The 23,257-nt window shown below is 53.2% G+C and overlaps 7 protein-coding genes across 7 annotated transcripts; 4 read left to right on the top strand and 3 right to left on the bottom strand.

Annotated features, from left to right (window-relative positions):
- Positions 1-155: 155 nt before the first annotated feature.
- BO80DRAFT_91991 (putative sugar transporter) lies at positions 156-2,701 on the bottom strand. The gene is made up of 7 exons (XM_025724920.1): positions 2,268-2,701; positions 2,073-2,172; positions 2,004-2,016; positions 1,721-1,938; positions 1,518-1,667; positions 1,037-1,470; positions 156-987 (listed from the first exon to the last, which is right to left on the bottom strand). The coding sequence occupies exons 1-7, from the start codon at positions 2,542-2,544 to the stop codon at positions 422-424; spliced, it is 1,758 nt and encodes a 585-aa protein (XP_025574893.1). The 5' UTR covers positions 2,545-2,701; the 3' UTR covers positions 156-421.
- Positions 2,702-6,399: 3,698 nt separating this feature from the next.
- BO80DRAFT_91934 (WD40 repeat domain-containing protein) lies at positions 6,400-8,212 on the top strand. Its single transcript, XM_025724919.1, has 4 exons — positions 6,400-6,534; positions 6,588-6,753; positions 6,838-7,973; positions 8,026-8,212. Exons 1-3 carry the CDS (start codon positions 6,497-6,499, stop codon positions 7,963-7,965), a joined length of 1,332 nt encoding a protein of 443 aa, XP_025574892.1. The 5' UTR covers positions 6,400-6,496; the 3' UTR covers positions 7,966-7,973; positions 8,026-8,212.
- Positions 8,213-9,157: 945 nt separating this feature from the next.
- On the bottom strand, positions 9,158-11,094 carry sxa2 (putative pheromone processing carboxypeptidase (Sxa2)). The gene is made up of 4 exons (XM_025719504.1): positions 10,886-11,094; positions 10,555-10,837; positions 10,271-10,497; positions 9,158-10,212 (listed from the first exon to the last, which is right to left on the bottom strand). The coding sequence occupies exons 1-4, from the start codon at positions 11,082-11,084 to the stop codon at positions 9,320-9,322; spliced, it is 1,602 nt and encodes a 533-aa protein (XP_025574891.1). The 5' UTR covers positions 11,085-11,094; the 3' UTR covers positions 9,158-9,319.
- A 2,031-nt stretch (positions 11,095-13,125) lies between these two features.
- Positions 13,126-13,706, top strand: BO80DRAFT_91841 (uncharacterized protein). The gene has a single exon (XM_025724917.1). The coding sequence runs from the start codon at positions 13,223-13,225 to the stop codon at positions 13,538-13,540; it is 318 nt and encodes a 105-aa protein (XP_025574890.1). The 5' UTR covers positions 13,126-13,222; the 3' UTR covers positions 13,541-13,706.
- A 199-nt stretch (positions 13,707-13,905) lies between these two features.
- On the top strand, positions 13,906-15,466 carry BO80DRAFT_356362 (MCT family MFS transporter; the record flags this gene model as incomplete). The annotated part of the gene is made up of 2 exons (XM_025715788.1): positions 13,906-15,248; positions 15,301-15,466. 2 exons carry the CDS (start codon positions 13,906-13,908, stop codon positions 15,464-15,466), a joined length of 1,509 nt encoding a protein of 502 aa, XP_025574889.1.
- Positions 15,467-15,695: 229 nt separating this feature from the next.
- BO80DRAFT_91881 (uncharacterized protein) lies at positions 15,696-17,303 on the top strand. The gene has a single exon (XM_025724918.1). It carries the CDS (start codon positions 15,925-15,927, stop codon positions 17,263-17,265), a length of 1,341 nt encoding a protein of 446 aa, XP_025574888.1. The 5' UTR covers positions 15,696-15,924; the 3' UTR covers positions 17,266-17,303.
- A 1,256-nt stretch (positions 17,304-18,559) lies between these two features.
- On the bottom strand, positions 18,560-22,674 carry tcsC (putative two-component osmosensing histidine kinase (Bos1); the record flags this gene model as incomplete). The annotated part of the gene is made up of 3 exons (XM_025717810.1): positions 18,560-22,164; positions 22,240-22,270; positions 22,340-22,674. 3 exons carry the CDS (start codon positions 22,672-22,674, stop codon positions 18,628-18,630), a joined length of 3,903 nt encoding a protein of 1,300 aa, XP_025574887.1. The 3' UTR covers positions 18,560-18,627.
- Positions 22,675-23,257: the final 583 nt, after the last annotated feature.

Raw genomic sequence — 23,257 nt, 5'->3', positions numbered from 1 at the left:
TTATTTCGTATGTAGGGTAAGATAGCACGGCGCGGGTAGTGTAGGTGGAATATCGGATAGCGGGTAGCGTATTGCGGATCGTGTTGGGTCAGATCAAGGTAAGAGGAGGATTTTTAGGAGTCGTCCGTTGGACGGGGCTTGGATTTATGTACTTCTTTTATATTACACTACCAGGCAGTACTTTCTGAGATGGGTAAAAGGAATTTGAATAGCTGTTTTTGGTGCTTCCTGTGCTTCTATCCTATCAGCACGTATATCCATCCACGGCATCAGAATATGAACAACACGAAGAATACTACAGACATGCCTTAGGCACTCAACATTGGTATCATGCATCGTCACGCTCGCTCAGACTTGAGCACATAATCATAACCGGCATAAGGATGAAATCATCAACAATGTATGTGAGACGGTGCAGCATTTACAGAGTCTGCTTGCCCCGGGTTTCGATGGGGAGCAGACACATGGCCACGAACGCGGCCAGGATCAGTCCACCCGATGCGTAGATGGGCGCGTCGGGGTTGGAACTGCCGCCGTAGATGGCGACGAGCGGCGCGCAGAGACCCGCAATGCGGTTCAGGCAGCTGGCGATCCCGGTGGCCGTGCCGCGGTTTGGGGCGGGGAAGACCTCCGGAGTATAGGCGTAGAGCACACCATACATGATGTTTTGGAAGAATGCCTCGAGGCAGGAGCAGACCAGTTGGACGTTGGAGTTGGTGGAGACGGTGAAGCAGAAGAGGAGCACCCCGGTGATCAAGGTGGAGAAGACCATGGTGCCTTTACGACCGATGTACTTGATCTCGACCGTGTAGCAGGCCAGGATGGAGCCCGGGACGCCGACAATCGAAGTAATGGCGTAGTTCCGGTAGGCCACGTAGGTCGAGCTGGAGCTGGAGCCGCCCGCGTTCTCCAGATACTGGGGAAGAAAGGCATTGAACAGGGGGTAGCCCATGCCAATGGTGGCCCAGCAGAACCAGAGGATCACAGCTAGAAGGCGGGTTAGCCAGCATCAGGGGGAGGAGGGCAATGAACATACTAGAGAACCCCAATTTCTTGTTGGAAAAGAGGGGCCCGATACGCTCCAGCGAGAACTTGGACAGGTTCCTCTGGACAATCTCACCGAAACTGAGGGTTTGCTCCGTCTCCTCCTCCGGGTAACCACCGATTTCGTTAAGAATCTCCTCGGTGAGCCAGGTCTTGGCCTTGTTCTTGTAGGCGATGCCGTGAACCGAAGCCACGGCCTCAGCCTGGCGACCCCGTGCGAGCAAGTACTTAGGGGACTCATACAGATGAAAGAGGAAGAATCGGCAGATGAACATGGCAAACGTCAAGGCCCCCAGGGTATAATCGAGGTATCGCCAGCCCATGTTGCTTGCCTTGGTGCAGCAAGCCACGCCGCTGGCAACGGAGCCGCACGAAGGCAGCTCACTACTGCAGCTGTAGTTGGGGATGAACGCCCATGCGAGGAGACTGACCACATGTTAGCAGATGCCTGCGATTGGAATGAAGTAACCTACCTAGCAATCAGTTGACCCACCGGCCACCAGACACTCAGCATCGTCAGGAGGTTTCCCGAGGCAAACGGCAAGAACTCCAGGAACAGAGCTCCGTCGACCGGCAGATTACCTCCCACCCCAAGACCCATACAAGCGTACAGGGCACAGGCTCTAGCGCGATGCATCAGCAAAGGGATCCCACAGCCCATCTCAGGGAAACGTACCCAATCCAGGTGGGAGCACCGCCCGCGGCGATACCAAACACACCGCAGATAAACAACGTCAGGTTAAAAGCCGGGCGACGGCCGATGATATCCGATGCGATACCCCAAAAGGATGCGCCAATGCACAGACCCAAAAACAAGGAACATGTCGTGAAGCGGACCCAAGTGGTAGAGACACCAAATTCCTGGGCAATAGGGCTCAGGGTCAATGCAACACCCTTGCAACAGTTAGTACATTGTCCGTACAGCATCACCTCTGCACCAAAAGGCAACAAGGTCTCACCTGCAACCAGAGGCTAAAGGGTTCACTGTCAGCTAGAGGAAACATCATCTACCCAGGACACTCGCTTACTTGTCTGCCAGCCAGCCGAACCCACAGAGAGCAAAAAGCTCCCACTGGTAGCGGCCCATACCAATGTCCTGAACGGCTCGGTTAATGACTTTGGCCTTGCCTGTAGGGGATTCACAGTCAGATCTCGGATTCCAAAGGGTTCGGGGGTTGAATCATCCTGAATGGCATTGTCGCATGGGGAACATCAGGACATACGGTCATACGCAGTATCCTTGCCGGATGCCGCAACATCCGATTCGACTTCGGCGCGCAGGGCCTCGATCGTCAGGGTGCTGTAGTTTGGGACAGGCCCGACACCGGCTTCCGAGGAGGGAGCCCTGTCCAAGCTTCTATCATCAGTTTTGTCATCGGGGCGGCCGGCTTTCTCTAATTCCGGGTTCGGTTTGAAATGCGCAGGGGCTTCCGAGAGGGGGACCACGACGTCGGGGAAGTCGTGGTCGTGTTTCCGGAAAGGATTGATTCCGAAGGGCATGGCTGCTAGGATTGGAAGAGAATGGCGCGTGCGACGAGGGCGAGATCGTATAGGCTCTAGAAATGGGATTGGGCTGGGGAGCGACGTCGACGCTCTGCTAGTGCGGGCTTCCCGGGACGGTTCGATCTACTTATCGTCGCTATTCGCGATGGTCGCTAGGGTCAGATGGCAGGCGCAATGGATGGACGGCCGGTTTGTTTGGTGCTAGGGACAGGCTGGACAAAATCGATTCTTGGACGGACTCGGGGGCGAGAACAGTGGCGCTCGGGGATGTGATATCCGGTCACGGGTCGATTGGTCCTAGGTCGATGCGATTCAACGCACGTCGTACAGCTGAAGATCGAGCAGACGAATTGGGCCTCTGCTGGAGCACGTTTGGAGATAACCAAGAAGAGTAGATGGTATGTAGTAATGCAAAAACTCAGGAAAGCTGAGAACCGTGGCTCCGTTGACCTGAAGGGACAGGATGAGTAAATCGAGCAGAGTAGACGGGGAAAGAAACAGAACAATCCCGACGGACTGGACGATTGCGCACTGAAGAGAAAACCAACAGCAATTGCAGTCGCCGTCCGATGCTGGGATCTGGAAGGCACGGAGCTGAGGGGAGGAAGATTGCGGGGGAGGGGGAGGGGGAGGGGGAGATGGGGGAATGGGTAGTATATGAGGTGGTAGAGAAGAGGAGGAACCACAGGAGAACCAAGGTTGAAGAGTGAGATGAGGATACCCGGGGACTATATACGCATCCAGCGTCGGAGGGAAAGCTAAAGGTGAAAAGTGAAAAGGCATCAATTCACATCCCAGCTTTTGTCTTGCCGTCCTTTTTTTTTTTTTTTTTTTTATGTTTTTTCCCTTTTCCCATCTTTGCATGCACGGCCTCTGCAATACCAGCGGTTGTATGGGTCCGTACCTGTAAACTAAATTAGCGTGCTTTACAGGTTGCCCGATGTGGCAAGGAGCAACCCGCCAGTTTCCCTTGTGAATGGCTGCAAAGACCATCGCGTGGTGACTGGCTAGCTAACAGCCTATGAGCACGACTGTTGGCTGAAACAATAAGACCAGAAGTAGGGGGAAAAAAAAAGACGAATGAAAAGACTTGCGCCCAGAAGATGACGCTTAACCGTCATCGAGCTGAAAAGGATGCTGTAGCCCACCCGCCTAAAACTCCCCAGATACGATACCACAATACCGCGACTGCACGCTCCGGGAACCCCCCATACTTTGACCGGACACAGGCTAGCGCGGGGGCATCTGATAGGCTTTGAGATGGGGACTACGCCGGCCGAAACCGAAGGGCAACCCACTCGCCGTGGATTGGTCAGTTCATGCCTTGGTAGTGTCGCTTGGCATTGGCGGCGCTGGAGGCGGCGCTATGGCCCTTGGCATCTGCACGTTGCAGCGCAACCCCCCGGTAATACCAACCTCACGATTGGATCGATAGCTGGTTATCCAAACCTCTGATAGGAAACAGCTATCTTATCTTCCGCAGAACCTTGCCATGATAGGGATAAGATGTCACAGAACAGAAGGGAGGGCCAATCCCAACGACAAACCCGGGCTTCGAGGGAAGGACGGGCCTGCCGTCTAGCATAGCAGCCTGATTGCCCTCTCAGCACCGAATCGGATGAAGATTGATGCCATTTCCACGATGAGGACCCACTCCTCGGCTGTGGCTAATCATCTAACTGGAGACTTGCGACCTTGAGATATCTCGGAACGTCCCAACCATTGAAAGCGACGCGACAGTCGGTTGGACTCCAAGGCCGCAACGCGTGGGGTCCACCCGACACCTTGATGCTGGAACCTGGGGGAGGCTCGCCGTGGTGCAGACCGAGGCGCATGCTCGCGGTTTTGGGGACAATGATGCCATCGGAAGAAGCTTAACTCTTCGTCATGAGTAAACATTCCCGGCCAGCAGCTCTGGAAAGAGAATTTTCTCACATGAGCATGAACCGGTCCACGTGCCAAGGTTGCCCGCGATCCCTACGTCATCGCCCCTATGCACTTGGGCTGTCACTAGTCCCAAACCGGATAGGCAAAGTTACCGGACCATGTCAGTACCGGGCAGAGATCTCAGGGTCCCACGGGTAAGGTAAGCGCCGTGGAATGTGCCGCCCTCCGTACCTGCCTAAATCGGTCGGATGTGAAGCGTCCCAATTTTCGATATCTCGGCCAGCGTGACTGTCTCATTCATGGCTGGGGAACGGGCTTTCACTGAACGCCAGCGTTGTACTCCGTACCCCGCATGAGATCGACGCATGGAGAAGACTTCCCTAGCCGTGAGTGCAGCATGCCAGCAACAGCTGAAAACTCAACTGTCCAACATGCATCCATCCCGGCTGAGTATCAGCCTACTCCATAGTAGGAGTTGCCGACACGAGACACCATGACAGAGTGGGTTTAGCACCGGGCTCAGCTGGCGAAGAGAACGAGCAGGGATCATCGTTACACTTTCTGGTGAAGTGGCCCGTCATGCCTTCCGCATCCGTTTCGCGGCCACCCCGTCGTCATGCCCGGCCAATCAGCCTCGACAAATCGGACCATAATTTCCTCCAGACGGCCTCCATAATGGTGCCATGGAGCCACAAATGCCTCTGGCGCACAGTATGGACGGTGGGAGTCATGCACATGGCTCCCTAATTTCCCTCAATTCCCCAGCCAACCACAGGGAGTACTCGGTGAACTTTTGGCCTGCGCAATGGGGCCAAATCTGGTCCTTAGTGGCATGTAATTTACCAGCTAGATGCCTGTGGCCGTCCATTCACAGAGGATTTCGTTGCCGGGACGTCCGCTGGCCCATGGTACTTTGGTCCTAGCCAATCCTCGATTATTTCGCCTGTCAGGTTACGTACCCTACTACGGAGTACTGGCTATGGATACATGATTCATGGGGAGTGGTGCCCTCGTGCCATAGATAGACCGGCTCTAGAGGGATCAAGAGAAACGTCCGGGCGTAACTCTAGGTTGTCTCGCACTAAGGTCGAGATGGCATCTGTCCTTACTCTCCTCGGCAGTCCAGATCGCCAGGACGCCCTCGCTGTTGAGCAGTCCAAGTTGTCCTTGATGATTATACCTCCAATGAGACGACTGAGCAGCCAACGGTGGCTCGAAAGTTGCATTCCACGGAGCGAAACGGGAAGGGTTCCAAATTGGGGGCTGGAGACAAAGGTCACTTAGTATGGATCCCAAGGTTGTAGAGCCCTCATACAGTCTCCCCAGCAGCATTGCAATCCCTAGTGCGCGAAACGCTATGACGGGACACTTTTCCTCTATCTGGGCATAGATTCCTCTTCCACGTCGATCTCTTCAGCGCCGTTTCCAATGCGGTAAGGCTGGGGAAGCGAACCATAACGTGCGTCCGATCATTGTTCTGGACCTATTCTAGAACCGTAACTAGAATGCAGACGTCGAAAAGTTCCTGAAGGGATTCAATATCGGCACTCTGGCACGCGTTAGCAGATGGAGGGGCTGATCCGGCATAGATTGACGTCAATAGAACATTGGCGTCCAAGTTTCCCGCGGGAAACAGAGGACATGATCTCGTCGCAGAGGATGGAATCCCGCGGCGGTGGTGGCCATACTACAAAGTAGTAGAGAGCCAGAGCTGCAACTGAGGAAGAATGCTTGACACCGCCACAGACGTAAGAAGAGCCCGGGGATCGGAAGAACAGATAGTCCCCGGGCCAGCGCCACGTGATCGAGGGCACCCATCGAGGGGCTGCGACAGTGCGCGCCTGAGCCTTGGTGCGCGCTACGTTTAAGGCCAAGATGCCAAAACAATATTCCGCAACATAACTCTGTCTATCTCCTGGCTATGTACTGCGCCACATGCCAATGTGGGGGGTAGTCATCACATCTTTGGAATTTCTCGATCTCTCTCGTAACCCCTCAGGTCCTCGTCCGACACCACAGGCCCTGGGTCGCTCCTCACAGTTCATACACCACGACCACCACCATGACCAAGATATTGACCTCCAGCCAAGCTGAGGAACTGTGAGTATCCGCACGGCCTGCCGTATGTTGCTTGCGCGCTTATCTGCAACCAGGCACAAGTCGATAATCGCCTACCTATCATCAATAAATGCCACGCGGAGTTGTGAGGCGCTGCGGGAGGAACTTCAGGTGGACAATAGTTTCGACGATGCGCTGTGCCGAAAATATGAGGGGCTGTTAGAAAAGAAATGGACGGGCATTGCTCGCCTGCAGAAGAAGGTAGGTGCATGTGTTGGACCAAGACCGCCTGCGAGTTCTTGTTTCACAAGACCGCTTGGGAGCCAGGGACTGATCAACATGTAGATCTTGGATCTAGAATCTAAACTCGCTGGTCTACAAACTGAGCTCGATACTATATCACCTACGGCCCGGTCCACTGGGAAAGACCCGACAAATTGGCTCCCCGCGTCCCCCCGACATACCTTCGAATCGCATCGAGACGCTGTCACATGCGTCGCATTCCACCCTATTTTCACCTCCCTCGCCTCCGGTTCCGAAGATTGCACGATCAAAATATGGGATTGGGAACTCGGCGAACTGGAACGGACGCTCAAGGGCCATATGCGGCCGGTCTCCGATCTCGATTTCGGCGGCCAAAAGGGTCACACGATACTCGCATCCTGTTCCAGTGACTTGCAGATTAAATTGTGGGATCCGAACAAGGACTATGCCAACATCCGAACACTTTCTGGGCACGATCATTCAGTTTCCGCGGTGCGCTTTTTGCGACAAACCGATAATATCCTAGTCTCGGCCAGCCGAGATGCATCGATTCGGATATGGGATGTTTCGACCGGATACTGTGTCAAGGTGATCGACTCACACGGCTCCTGGATCAAAGACGTGTCGCCTTCCTTTGATGGGAAATGGTTGGTGGCAGGTGGTCGTGATCAAGCCGCTGTGGTCTGGGAAGTCGCATCCGCCAAATCCGTCGCGTCATTAATAGGGCATGAGAACTACATTGAGTGCTGTGTCTTTGCGCCTCCGGCGAGCTACAAGCATCTCGCTGCGATAGCGGGACTGAAGCAACCCCCACCGATGAGTAGCTCGTCCGAATTCATCGCGACTGGGGCGCGCGACAAGACGATCAAGCTCTGGGAGTCTCGGGGACGACTGATTAAGACTTTAGTCGGGCATGACAACTGGGTGAGAAGTCTGGTCTTCCATCCTGGCGGGAAATACTTGATCAGCGTGGCGGACGACAAGACGATACGATGCTGGGATCTCTCGCAGGGCGGCCGCTTGGTGAAGACGGTCAACGCACACGGGCATTTTGTTAGTTGCATCCGCTGGGGGCCAGTTACTGTGAACGATGTTTCAGTGGAGTCTTCCGAATCGACTAAAAGTTCCAAGACGGACCTTGCCAAGCCTGGGTTTCGATGCGTGATTGCAACAGGGAGCGCCGATTCAAGTGTACGGATTTTCACGTAGTCTCAGAGGTAAATGATTGCATACATCCGAACCATTCCAAAGACTAATACCAATGTCAAGACTCAGATTCTGCCTCGCAAGACCGTAAAAACCATCCATCCATCCATCCATCCATCCATCCATCCATCCATCCCTGAACCACCCTCCCTTCCGAGGTCTCAGGCCAGACCCTTTATCTCCGAACAACACCAACCACCAGGGGAATTGATGAAATGATGATCTTATGAATCATGTTGTGGACTAGAACTGATGCAGAGGAGGAGAGGAGATTCACGAGGTATCTATCATCTATCTATCTATCTATAGAAAGGGATCACCAGGAATCATCTGACCTGCATCCAAGGCAACAAATGCCTTTTTTTTTCCCTCACCCTCAAGTGATACCATTGCATGTTTTGAATAGCAGCCGTATTTACGGAGTACGTTTTATCTGAAATGGCCAGCTAGCGGTGCTTTTATCCCTTGCAGGAGGAATCTTGCAGGTGGACCTTGCATGGGTATCCCAACATGGATCCATCCGTTCCATCGGGGAAGGGTCTAGACTTCTACATAGATATAGGTACCTATAGCTATGTAGTTGGGCTTTTAATGGCTGCTGTTGGGGACATAAGACCTGTTATGCTGTTTCTCCTCTCCCCTTACTCTCTACACCCAAAAGAACCACCCCCTCCTCAACCAAAGTACTCTACAATGCCATCAAAAATAATCACACCCTCACGCAATCCCCAAACCAGCCATACCCACATCTACAACACAACCAACTCCCCCCCAACCCAAAAGATAAAAGGTACCCGTCCCAAAACCTAAATCCTAATTCTCCAAAATCGAAATTAGCCTAAATATGAAATGAAGCTTTTTTAAACTTTCCACGATCCAGAAAAGTATATTATGACCTCGTACCTTCTATCTCCTTGCGTCTTGCTTTTTGCTTATTCTCCCCGGGGGCAGAGTATATCACTATACTTGACGTGTAGTGGATCTTTGGATTTGATAGGATAGTTTTGAGTTGGGGAAAGGGGGTGAAGGATAAGATGGAGGGTATCATGGGTTTGTTATTAAATTAGATTGAGTGGATTTTCTCGTGCGGTATAATGGCGGTTGTGTGGAGTATTATGTGTGGGATATGAGGGTTTGGGGATATTTTGGGGGGGCAGGGGGGGGGGGCGCAATAGATTCCTGATGGCGAGGTATAGGATCATATGTTTCTTTGTCTGGGACTGATCAGAAGGGGTAGTCGATTATGGGCAGCTAGGATCTACGTAGAAATAACTATTCATCAGCTCCATGTACATCGCATACAACCTATCTACATATCGTAACCCATATCATGACATCTCTCACATATTGTCAGCCATCACAGAGTGTCCCTCCGTCCGAGCAGCCACTCAAGGTGACGGTAGGATACTCGCGGCTGGAATTGAGGCTGCATGTGTCCGCTCTGGAAGGTCTCCGCCCACATCAGACCACGCTCAAAGTGCTGGATGCCCATGACACCCTGCCCTTCTTGCGGGTCATAGCCGTTCTCGATGTACACCTCGTTGTACATCAGGTCCGGGATGTCGATGTTGATCGGGGTGCTGGGCGCAGTCTGGAAGCCAAGCTGGCCGTTCCAGGTCATGTTCTGGATCGACAGCAGAGTGCCGTTGGTGAGGATGATCATGTCAAAGTCACCGTTGCCGATGAGAACTCGGTTGGTGCCCTCAATGACCTGCGGCAGGACATGCTCGATGGGGTTGGCTGAGAGGTCACCCTCCTGCTCGGGACCGCCACCACCGCCATCACCAACGAAGACGCTCTCCACCGAGCACTCGGACCAGGTGATGTTCGGGGCGTGCATGGCGCGCTTGACGTCGGCACGGTCGAAGTAGATAGTGGCACCCGCTGGGAGGTAGTCAACCTCGGTGGGGAATCCAAGAACATCCCAGAGGATAGGGCACATCTCGTTAATCTCGTAGGGGTTGAAGCAAGGGTTGGAATTGAGAACCTCGTTGTTGACAATGTCAAACACATCGCAGGTGGGGTCGCTCCAGTTCATATACTTCGGGGGTTGGACACCGGGCGGAGGAAAGACAAGGTATTCATCGATGAAGTCCTTGTATCCGCAGGACTCGTGCAGACCCTCCAGCTGCGCCATAAAGCTTGTGTTGAAGTTGAACAGGTTGAGGTTCTTCTGAACAAAGGGCACAACAGGTGCCTCCTCCTGCACATAGTCGAATTGGCCAATGCACGGGTCATAAGCCATTGCACCTGGTCCAGATGTCAGCAAAAGGCCGACAAGATCAACCTGACCGAGACCAGGACTCACCCTTCAGGTCAAAGTGCTCCGTGTTGTTTTGGTCAAGGAAAGCCGCGGAGATGTAGGGAACATAGCGGCCCGCATAACTTTCTCCGGTGACATAGATTTTGTAGTTCTTGATTCCAAAGGTCTGCTGCCAATTCTTGAAGAACTTCACAAAGTCTGCTGCAATATCTTCCTCGGATGTAGCAGTGGGAGTACCGAGAGAGAATCCCGTTCCAACGGGTTGGTCAACCCTACAAGATGGATTAGCTCGACATGTCCCATGGATCATCGCCGCAATCCAGACTTACCACAGCACGTTAGTCAGGTTCACCCAGGTGTATGGGTTCTCCACAGGCTGGTAGGTTCCAGGCTGCCACAGGAACCTGCCATTCTCCTGGAGGAAGGCCTCAAGAGAACTGCATCCAGGGCCACCGTTAAGCCAGATGGTAATCTCATCCACGGGCTCCCCGATTGTAGGTTGAAAGACAAAGAAGAGCGATCTCGACAAGTTGCCTTTTTCAATGGGAATCAAGCCAGAGTACATTTCACCCAGATCGAAGTGGACATCGGGCAGGCTTTCCACTCGGAATTCTGTCCACGTCAGCTATGACACCCAGCTAGCCCGAGGGAGAAACGCACGCTTGGTTTTATTGGTGAGGAATTGATAATCCTCGATGGCAGTCGTCGGTGCATGCTTCACCGCGTTGGCGGAGCGCTTCCCAATGTTCATGGCATCACGAGTCTTTTGACCAAACCGGCCATGCTTAGCAGCGGAAACATTATCCACACACAATGAGACGGCCAAGGCGGCCGTCGACAGTAGACTGCGGAACAGCATACTGAAGGAGCCTGTGAAGGAAGGTGAGGGGAAAGGCTTGCACAAACAGCGAGCCGGTCGCTTGGGAGTTCCGGGAATTTATATGCGGCCGGCCAACCATTTTCATGCTGCCTAACCATGATGTATCCAGCGACGCTAAGGTGACATGGTGCAGATGCGGGACCATCTGATTGTCGGAACGAGCTCCCCAAGTCAGGCTATCCATGCTGTGAGAGCATTTGGAAACTGAGGGGTGGGGATTTTGCAACGAGGCAGCCAGGTGATGGGACCTTGCAGAGGCATCTCTGCCGGGGCTAAGGGAGAACGGAATGCGACAATGGGTCAAGGCGGCGCCAATGAGGAGGGGCTTGCGGGCCGCCGTGGAAGACAAGAGGAGGCATGAACCGCAGACGGATGCAGCGGCTGTCCTCGGAGGAGGGCTTCATGGGAAGACACAGACGAAGCTCCTTGCCTAACTTGGGGATGCAGTCGGAAAACACGGGCATTTAGCGTGGTGATAACGATTGTCGGTGACAATCACTTGATGCGGTATCTGGTGACTTTCGGCTTTTGCTAGTGATAAGACAGATTAATCAAGCTGGGTCCCCTCCACTTCGTCATTCTGGACGGCTGTGATACGATGGAAACCATGGAATGTCCCGCTATGTCTCACGGAGTACGCCGGTGGTCCGAATGTGGATGTGCAGAACGATAGCGCCCGATAAACCTCTCATAGTGTTGAGCTTGGTTGTGACGTGGGAAGTGGAACTGGTGAAGAACTGCAGAGTGCCGACACTAAGCCACGGCTACTCGTCAAGTCATCGGTTAAAGGCAGACCAGCTGAATTAACCCACTCGGCTGCAAGACTTACTTTTGCGATGCCAGTCCTCAAGTGGGGAACCATTCGGATGCAGTCCGTTCAGGATTATGAGGCAGCAGGCAAAGGAACCCATCCCGATTCCACTTGCAAGTAAGAAGGATCAACCGAGTCGAGCTGCTTCGCTTCGTTGCGTAGGTACTGCCAGGACTGTCCGCCTTTGTCTGCTTCTCTCCAACTGCCAACTTCCAGAGAATGACAACCTCACTTCTCATGACCGATGCAGAGGTATTCAGCATGTCTCGCCCGTCGCATGGGACCATAGCAAGCCGATGCAACCAGTCGCTGGCGGACACTATTCGAACTGGAGCAATTCTCCCGAAACGAGACCGTCTCATCTGCCTGCTAACCCGACTATAGACCCTTCAACCGCAACATGGAATAAGCATAGCCTGAAAACCCAGACCCAGCATTTGGGCCTCCTGGCCCAGGGAAGTGATGACTGCCTAGCATAGGCTCCCAGGAGCTGTGATGCAATGCAAAACAATGGCTACCACGATCCAATGGCGGGTTTAGACTGACCTACACATGGGAAATGAGGATACCACAGCTCCTAGAGCTACCCTGGGACTCAAGCCGACAGACATCTGTGTCTGCGAGTTGATATCTAATCGTTGTCACGAGCTAGCTAAAACTCGCGTGCACATGCTGAGAGGCTCCTGCGGACAATGAGGGCGACTTCACTTGCATAGAGAATTGTCTCGTAAACATTTCGAGCGACTGGAATGGATCGATCAAAGTCTGGGGATGTACAACAATGACCGGCCATTTCGGGGAGTTTCACATCGTCGATTATCTATTCGTGTCATCTTCTCTTTTCCCTTTTGCTAATACCTACAATACTCCGAGCCCCGTTGCTGAAATCAACGACCTGATAGCTATATCTTAGCAGAGGAGATCCAAGATCAGATGCGATCTGGATTCTTACCGCCAATTCTTGGCCAACCATGGAACCCTTGTCCAGCATGTATTGGACCCGATCTCGTCTGAGAGATCTAATTGACGACGAGTGTCATCCGGTCCGCGAGGCCTTCTGCAATCAATGGCCAAATTTCAGAGACTGCATTTGGTCAATCTGCTCTGCTAGACCAACCCAGTAGCCGAGTGGAGAGCCCGCCATGAAGTCGGATGCGAGCAGCGAGAGATCCTTCATTGTAACCGTAGCCCGAGGATGGGCGGGCGGCCCCGCCAGTCCCGCCAGTCAGAGTCGATCTCGGTGCCTCTGCCCAACATCGAGCAGTCGCCATCGTTGGTTTCTCTGACTCAATCGTTTACTAACGGAATGCCATCGGGTCATTCAGTTGCCAGCTGCATCAGCGCCTTTCTCTCGCCGTCTGGTTCCCACCAAACTCTCCGGCGACCTTCCCTATACTGTTTAGCGTGGCCAGGTTTTGCCACGCCAGATGAGGTGCGAACCAGGAACAAACAGCCATGGCCAGGAAAGGCGACTCATCCAATCTGCCCACTTGCTGGTCAACGGTTCGCCAATGGGAAGATTTCCGGGCAGGGGAGCAGCCGAAGAATTAAGAAAAGCACGAGGGGAACGGCGTGCGCCGTAGGAAGGGGAAAAACCTCCACTGCGGAGCTAACCAGCCGCTAAAGACCCTGCAGTTCCAGAAGGCCTTTTCGACTTCCCCCCGAGCATGTACTCTCGCATCGGGCATGTCTGCATCCAGTCTCAGGCCGGGGCTCAGAGAGGTGACAGTGTGCTCGCTTTCGGTTTTTGATAGACTTTGAATCCAGCAGTCCTTGGATATACACTCGGTGTCGGAGACTTCGCTATCTGTTCTCTCTGAATTCAGAAATTGTCTCTCCGCACGCTCCCTGCCATACAGAGGGGTAAACGCACGCACAGACAACTGAATCTTGCGTGGCCGAACGGTCTGCCGTGGTTCCCCTCTTTTCCCCTCTTGTTTGGACTTGGCGACAAACATGGAGGCTTCTGGCAATTTAGACATAAACAACATGGACGGATCCCATGCAACTAAGGGCCTTTCGACCTTACCCGAATCCCAGTATACACAGTCTTCACCAGCCGAAGATAAGGTGCTGAGTAACGCGACGGACACCCATGATGGAAGACCACTCGATGCCTCAGAAAAGCAGTCTCAGACATGGGTACAATCCGATGGCAACCTACCACAGGCCGAGACAACCCTCGAACATGGCCTTCACAGACCCTCGTCTGGAGCCTCTGGTTCGGACAACTCCACACACAGCGTCCCAATGACGCGTGTGACAACCGATGCGGACGGAAACACCTATCCTGAAGGTGGATTAGAGGCCTGGCTGGTTGTCTTTGGGAGTTTCATGGGCCTCTTCGGCTCCCTGGGTTTGGTCAACACCATTGGGACTTTCCAGGCGTACATTGAGGGGCACCAGCTGCAAAACTACAGCTCTGGCACTACGGGATGGATCTTCGGGGTGTACGCATTTCTGACCTTTTTCTGTGGCGTGCAGATAGGTCCAATTTTCGACGCCAAGGGTCCTCGATTTCTTGTCTTTGCGGGCTCCGTGCTGGTCATGGCCATGATGATTGCTCTGGGCTTTTGCTCACAGTATTGGCATTTCATGCTGGTTATCGGCGTCGCTGGAGGAATCGGCGCATCCTTGATCTTCACCCCCGCAATCGCTGCGATCGGCCATTACTTCAACGAGAAACGCGGCGTGGCCACTGGCATCGCTGCTACGGGGGGCTCTGTCGGAGGGGTCGTCTTTCCGCTTACCCTGGAGGCATTGTTCCCGAAGATAGGATTCGCGTGGGCAACCCGGGTCGTTGCTCTTCTCTGCCTCATCTCGGTCATCGTTGCGTGCCTGTTGATCAAGTCTCGATTGCCTAAGAAGCCGGCTGTGAAGGAGAACATGCTGCCCGATTTTCGAATCTTCCGGGAACCGAAATTCGCACTCACCACGGCTGGCGTCTTCTTTGTGGAATGGGGCCTCTTCGTTCCGATCAGTTACATCTCTTCGTATGCCTTGGACCATGGCGTGTCCACGCAATTTTCGTACCAGATTCTGGCCATCCTCAATGCGGGCTCGTTCTTCGGCCGAGGGATCCCGGGCTTCGTCGCCGACTATCTGGGTCGCTTCAATACCCTCATCGTGACGGTGGCTCTATGTGTTATCTGCAACGCGTGTCTGTGGCTTCCTGCCGGCAGTAGTGTGCCTGTCATGGTGGTATATTGCGTCATTTTTGGCTTTGCCAGTGGCAGCAACATCAGCCTGACCCCGGTCTGCATTTCTCAGCTGTGCAAGATTGAGAACTACGGCCGGTACTATGCTACGGCGTATACGATCGTGAGTTTTGGGTAGGTTCCTTGTCGCTGTCAGAGTGGTATAAACATGCGCTAACCTTGACAGCACCCTGACGGGGATCCCAATTGCGGGTGAAATTTTATCTCGGTGCAATGGCGAGTACTGGGGGTTAATCACGTTCACGACTTGTTGCTATGTGCTTGGCCTGGTCTGTGTCACAGCAGCCAAGCTGATCCACATCGGCTGGCGTCACCCGTTTGCGATATACTGAAGCAATATGCCACACGCTTTGCGACACAATGATCTATCCACTTGGCATTAATGGCCTCAAAAGCACTCAATTGTCTCATGGTCCATGACCTCAACGATTCCAGAACGAACGCCAAGGCAAAAAAAAAAACAAGAAAGGAAGTGAAGACTCGGTGCTTACGAACCATGGCAAACTCTCACCGTCGCCACGTGAAGCGAAAATTCCAATGTTTCCAAGAGCTCTAGACTACGTACATCGAATTAATGGTACATAATCCTCAGATCCAGACCAATGAGACGGCTAGGACGTATACGCCGGGAAGCAGGCCCGGCAAGTCTCCAAGGCAGCCGAGACCCTAATTCTCTTGACCGCAGCGTCACCATGATAGCCACTGAATTCTCCCAACCCTTATACAGCTGATCCCTTATGACATAGCCTGAACATCATGCTTCTCGAAACCTATATAATCTCGTTGCGGGATGCTTTCAAATCCTCTACTTTTCCCCACCACGCTCTTCGATCTTCGTTCCTTCTTCAAACCCACCACCATGATGTTCTTCTCTACCCCCATCCTGGCCGCAGCCTTGGCCCACTATGCCCTAGGTTTTCCCCTCGACAACACTCCTACCCCGGTCCCAGCCCAACCTCCCGCCCCGACCAATGCTCCGGACCAGGGCCCCAACCCTAGTGCCGCTGCCCCCGGCATCGGAGCCACCGTGACCATCACTGTCTCGCTGCCCTGCTTCGGTGCCACCGCAACCCTGAACCCGACCCTGGGACTCAATGCCCGCGAAACCGAGGCCGCAGCTGGCTCCGGCTCCAGCATCGGCATCCTTCCCAGCTGTCTGCCCTCTCTCCCGGGTCAGACCAAGGGTCAGGGACCTTCCAAACCATCTTCCCCCATTGCGACCCCCTGCATCTTCCCCAGCGTCTCCCCCAGCGTCATTGATCCTGGCAACAACGGTGACAATGACAATGACAATGACAATGGCAACGGCAACGGCAACGGTAACGGTAACGATAACGATAACGGCAATGGCAATGGCAATGGCAACGGAAATGGCAAAGGCACCGACAACGGCGACGACAGTGACGATGACAACGACACCGACGACAGCAGCGTCAGCAGCAAACTCCTTGTGCCATCAAGCAGCGGCGTCCCCATCACCAAGCCAATCCAATCCAAAGTTGTTACTACATCTACTACCTCCATCAAGGTCCAGACTTCGATTTCCCCCTCGCTGCCCGCCACCGTCACCCCCTCCGCAACCTCCTCCCCTATCTCCACCCCGAAGCCGAAGGTGTCTGTCTTCTCCTCCCGCGACGAAGAGGAGTTCCAGACCCAGTCTGAGACCCCCGGTGCCAGCGACCCTACCAGCAGCAGCACCAGCACTAGCACCAGCACAACTAAACCGATCACCAAGTCTGAGGAAGTGACAGTTACGACGACCCCTACACCGATCACCAGCAGCGCCAGCACAACTACACCGATCACCAAGTCCGAGGAACTGATCTCTACAATCCCTGCCCCTACCCCCACCACCACCTCTTCATCCTCTTCTTCCTCCTCGTCCACGTCTGGCAGCTCTACTACTACTGCTTCGGCTACACCCACAACCAAAGTCCCCATCACCAGCACCTCTTCCACCACTTCTTCCCCCTCCACCGCCACTCCAACTACAACCAAAGCAACCTCTTCAACCAGCTCAACCATCACCACAACCAACAAACCAACCCCCACCACTAAATCTCTCACCGAGCGCGACGACGACCCCAACGCTCCCATTCGAGTCCCCACCACTATCCCAGGGATTCTCTAATCCAAATATGATCCAGAAAAAAGGAAAAAAGGAATAAAAGAAAAAGAAAAAAAAAACGAACACAGTCTTTTCTAACTTAATCCAGCCCGGCCCAGCCATAGCCTAGCCTAGCTCTAGCTTCATGATGGAGATGAGAACTTACTTGGATTCTACTTTCATGAGTTTCTTTCATCTTGTATTTCTTTTCTTTTCTAGGATTGAATGAAGGATGGAAGAATGAGTGGAAGGAAGGGTTAATTCTATCTTCGGTTCGTGATCCGCAGGGTGATGGGTAGGCTTGGTTTGGTCTGGTCTGGTTTGATTTCACTTCAATTTCTTTTGTCATTGCTTTATCTTTGTGCTTTCAATCAAGTCCCTTTTAATCGTGAGGAAAGACATAGAGAACTGATCGATGTGTCGCTGAGTACTATTGCTTACTATCATGTAGGAGGTTTGATTGGATTACTCTAATAGTTCAGTCCGGATGCTGGTGGCTCGTAACTCAGAATATGACTTGCTTAGATCATCCATCCAGTCCGTACTAAATGGTGTCTTATCATATTTTCGCCGACATCGGTCGACAAACGATCATACAGCCATATAGAACGCGAAAGAAAAAAAAAGAAAAAGAGATAGTGGCTGATTCCGGGCTTCCTGATCCCATACCAAGGGGCTCATCTGCTAGTGTGAAAAGATTAAATACAATACAAATAGGAAGGAGAAATTGACTTAGGACGCAGAAAGCATGCGTTAAAGAGGAACGAGTTTAGATGAGAAGAAAAGAAAAGCTGCCGGGCAGTCAAGTGGAACATATGCAAGAGAATTCCGCATGCAGGGCACAAGGATGCTGGCTCCTCCGGCCGCTGCTTGACTGGCCCATGTTGGTCTTCATTCCATGCCGCAGGTTTATATGAGAAACCCCGCCGGTGGTTCCATGCGCCAAACACCTTACACCAGAGGTTTACTGGCATAAACAGTAACATCCGAAATCAGAACACACTATAGTATAGGCAGATGAGAAAGGAAACGAGAAAAATGCCATGGCTCGGCTGTCGTCAATGTTACCAGCGACAAGCGTATGCAAAGCAGGAAAATCGACCGAGAAGCTGGGGAAATGAAGCGAAAGCGGAGGGCGTGTGCGGTAGGACATGAGAAGTGTTTCCCCGAAAAGAAAACTTGGGTGAGAAACGAGATAGGTACCAAGAAGAGGTTACCAGGCCAAAGAACAGTTCTTACAGGCGCGCAAAGAGATAGGGTATAAGGTTTGCATCGAAGCCACTCGGAAAGAGGAAAGGAAAACAAGCGAAAGGATAATCTTGAGAACGTCTCACGAGCTGTTGGACCGCAACAGTGCCTATGGAGCCGGTTAGTGTCACAAGAATCTCATGTGTGAGGGTGATGGTGAAGGCCTACCCTTTCAACGGAAAGGTCATCATTCCTATCAACGCTGGGGCTGGCGAGACCCCCGCGGTTGATCGTGCTTGTTGCGGTGATGGACCGCGGTTCCAAGCCCGGACGCTGTTGACTCTTGCCATCAGGGCCGCTGTGGTGGACCGGATGCATTTCACCGCTGCTCGAGATCCGCGACTCCTTGCTCTTCTCCAAAAGAGAACCACCTAACGTGGCACATTTGAGGATCGTCTGCATCATCTGGTTTTGCTTCAGGGGTTTCGACAGGTACTCGTCCATCTGGGCCTGGATGCACTTCTCCCGATCGCCCAGCATGGCGTGGGCGGTCAGCGCGATGATCGGGGTTCGACTGAGACCGCTCTCCCTCTCATACTCGCGAATCTTGCCCGTGGCTTCGAAACCACCCATGACGGGCATTTGGACATCCATCAGAATGACATCGTAGCGCCGTTGCTTCACGGCCTCCACGGCCTCGAGACCGTTGCTGACGACGGACACGTTGTGGTTATGCTTCTCCAGAATCTTCACGGCCAATTTTTGGTTGACGTCGTTGTCCTCCGCCAGCAGAATGTCGAATGACCGGGAGTGATCCGTTGTGATCGGCGTCGAACGTCCTTCCAGGGCCGGTAGCATACCATTGCCGAGATCGATCGGCTGGCAGGGCGTGGTCATGTAGGAGCTGATACCGAGGTCAAGGGCAGACTTCAAGCTTACACAGACCAGCGGGCACACCAGAACAATCGGAACATACTTAAAGTCGTCAAACGTGCGCAACAGCCGAGCGGTAGCCACCGAGTCCACAATTATCACATCATAGGCATGGCCGGACTCTTTGCCCGACGGATCCTGAATCTCAGGCGGCGGCACATGATCCTCGTTCCGCACGACCAGCGGCTCCAGGTCGATCTGCTTGAGCATCTTCATCACATTTTCGGCCTGGCCACCGTTCTCCCCCTTGTCGATGAAGAGGACACGGTGGTTCTTGTACGGCATCAACTGCGATGCAATGACGCTCAAAGACTGATCGGCCAGTTTCACCACACATGTGAAGTGGAACGTGCTGCCATGGCCATACTCCGAAGTAACCCAAACATCACCACCCATGAGGTTCACGAGACGCTTGGAAATGGACAGACCAAGACCGGTTCCACCGAACCTCCGTGTAGTCGAGCCGTCAGCCTGCTGGAAGGTGTCGAAGATCAAATCTAATTTGTCTTCCTCGATACCAATGCCGGTGTCGGAGACGGAGAACTCGAACGCATATTCGTCGGCTGCACATTGCTCGCGGTCGGACTTGCAAATGGTAAGCTTGACCTCTCCGTGCTCGGTGAACTTGATGGCGTTGCCGACCAGGTTCAGGATGATCTGCCGCAGACGGAAGGGATCACCAATGACATAGTCAGGGACGGTATTATCCACCTGGTAGGTCAGACTCAGGAACTTCTCGTTGGCCTTCACTGCCAAGGTCTTCAGAGCATTGAAAACGGTTCCCCTCACGGTGAATGGAATGCTCTCAATCACCATACGGTTGGCTTCGATCTTGGAGATATCGAGTATGTCGTCAATGATGGTCAGCAAGCTGTTCGCCAGGTTGTGCACCACATTCAACATCTCTCGAGTATAGGGCTTGAGGTCATCCGTGTCCAAGGTCAACTGCGTCATGCCGATAATGCCATTCATGGGCGTCCGGATCTCGTGACTCATATTCGCCAGGAACTCGGATTTGGTGCGGTTGGCCAATTCGGCGGCTTCCCTGGCGGCCGTGTTACGTTGAATACTGTCTCGCAGATTGGAAACCATCTTGTTGATCTTTCGCTTCAGCTCATCCATTTCGCCAGAGGCGTTGACCGTGATGAGCTTGGTGAAATCGCCGTCGGTGGCGGCATCCGTAATCTCACCGAATGCGCGCACTTGCGATGTCAAGTTTTCGGCCATGGTATTCACGTCCTCAGTGATCTCCTTCCACGTTCCAGCAATCCCTTCGACATTAGCCTGGCCACCCATCTTGCCATCGACCCCGACGTCGCGCGCGACCTTCTTGAGCTCAGTTGCGAACTTGGCGAGCCGGTCCACCATGTGATTGATGGTGACCTTCAGGGTAAGGATCTCTCCTTGAGCGTGCACCTCGATCTTCTTGCTGAGATCACCCTTGGCAATGGCCTGGGTAACGTCCGATATACTTCGCACTTGAGAGGTCAAATTCTGAGCCATGGTGTTCACGTTGTCGGTCAAATCCTTCCATTTTCCTTCCACATTATCGACCTTGGCTTGACCACCCAGCGTACCATCCGTGCCGACTTCACGGGCGACCTTGCTCACCTCAAAGGCAAACGTATTGAGTCGGTCCACCATGCCGTTGATCGTGCTTTTCAAATCCAGTATTTCACCCTGCACATTAGCAGTTACCTTTTTCGTCAGATCACCCTTGGCAACGGCAGTGGTGACGTCCGCAATCTCCCTGACCTGGGTGGTCAAATTGTTGGCCATGCGGTTGACATTTTCGGTCAGGTCCTTCCATGTGCCCTCCACATCATTCACGGTAGCTTGACCGCCAAGGACACCGTCGGTGCCGACCTCCTTGGCGATCTTGGTGACTTCTTGGGCAAACTGGCGTAGTTGGTCCACCATGGAATTGATGATATTCTTCAGCTCGGCGATCTCGCCCTTGCAGTTTGCCTGGACCTTTTGTGTCAGGTCACCCTTCGCTACAGCCTTGGTAACGGTGGCGATGTCACGCACTTGGGTGGTCAAATTGTTCGCCATGGCGTTGACGTTCACTGTGAGTTCGTTCCACATGCCTTGTACCCCTTCTATTTGAGCCTGCCCACCAAGAACACCCTCCGTACCAACATCACGTGCGACACGGGTGACCTCTGTTGCAAATGTCCGAAGTTGGTCAACCATGGTGTTGATAGTTTGCTGAAGTTCTAAGATTTCACCCTGGGCACGACTCTCAATCTTCTGACTCAAGTCACCGTGGGCGACCGCTGTCGTGACCGCCGCGATCTCGCGGACCTGATCGGTGAGATTCTTGGCCATTATGTTCACGTTCTCGGTCAATTCCTTCCAGATGCCATGCACCCCGGTGATCTGGGCCTGGCCACCGAGTATGCCTTCTGTTCCGACCTCTCGCGCGACTCGTGACACCTCGCTACCGAAGACTTGCAGTTGGTCCATCATGGTGTTAATCGTACGCTTGAAGGTAGCAATTTCAGGGTCCATCTCCAGCGGGTGGATCTGCACCTTCATGGACAGGTCACCGTTTGCGACCTGGGTGATGATGCCGCCGATTTCCCGGAGCGCCTTCTGGAAAGCCTCGTTGGCCTGCTGGTGCTTGCGGAGCTCCCGCTCCAGCAGGACGACGTCTTCATTTTCCACTTTGGTCAAGGCCCGCCGTGTTTGTTCCTCTTGTTGTTGTAATTCATCCCGGACTTGGGCGATGATATCCTTCTGGAAACTTATTTCCTCCGCTTGCTTTTGGACATGGTTCCGTAGGTAGCTGATGTCCTCCTCGCGTACCAAGCGTGTCCTTGAGCTCAGCTCCTCTTCTTCGTCACTCTCCTCATCGTCGATGTCCTCCTCGACTTCGTGGTCTTCCGGTTCAGTGGCCGATTGTCTGGATCCATGGGGGCGATGTGTGTTTTGCTGCTGTGAGAGGCAAGAAGAGTCAGAACCGTCACGGGACGAAAAACGAGAGAGACCAAAGGACCAGAGGAAATCAGGCTCCTTCTCGCCGGGAGTGAGAGAAGACTGAGAGGATTTGGGGGTTGACTGGTGGTGACTGACATTTTGGAATTCCAGATGACGGACCCGTCGGACCAAAGCCTCCAACTCTTGTTCGAAAGCCGCCTTTGCCGAGCTTGATTCTCCAGGTAGTTTGGCGAGTTTTGCGTCGCAGCCATTAGCGGGAGGGTGGGAAAATTCGAAGTCGAAGGGAGGAGCGCCGGAGGAAGGAGATTCTTTCGCGAGACCTCTCAGAATGGCAGCAGCGGCCGCGAGGGTTTCGTCCGCGCCAGCCATTGTGCCCTAGGACGCCTCAGTTAAAAACGGACATATGTATGGGCGTCGTGAAGAAAAATTTCTGATCGATCGAGATGGGTCTAAAAGTCGCCACGCCGCATGTGAGACAAATTTTGAGGGTGGAGGATGAAGATGGCAATCAACAAAGTGACGATGGAAGTTCAGCCACACGTAGGATGGAAGGCGATGAGGATGAGACGGAGGGGAGATAGGAGAGGGGAAAGTCTATCCAGGTGTAACGGGACTGGACTCCGAAAATATTGGAATTTGGAGAACCTCCCAGAGAGGATAGAAGAGGGAAAGAGAGTCCAAAAAAGACACACAAAACGAAGATGAAAAAAAGTTGGAATAGGAAAAAACGTCAAAAAAACAAAATGGTTGAAAAGCGGAGTCTGAAGGGTAAAGAAGGGGAAGGAGGGGGGGCGATAAATGGAGGTTAAATGAGGATGAAGAAAGAAAACGAGGAAAAATGTAGATGTCGGGTAATGATTGGATGGGCGATAAAAGGAAAGAAAAGAGAGAGACTCGGAGCTCCGAGTCGAACGCTGAGGGGGGGGGAAGAAGGGGAAGGGAAGGGAAGGGA

This window comes from Aspergillus ibericus (genome assembly GCF_003184845.1).
Source record: "Aspergillus ibericus CBS 121593 unplaced genomic scaffold BO80scaffold_21, whole genome shotgun sequence".
Classification (NCBI taxonomy): domain Eukaryota; kingdom Fungi; phylum Ascomycota; class Eurotiomycetes; order Eurotiales; family Aspergillaceae; genus Aspergillus; species Aspergillus ibericus.
The sequence above is the reverse complement of the archived record's forward strand: the minus strand, read 5'-3'. Positions and strand labels throughout refer to the sequence as shown.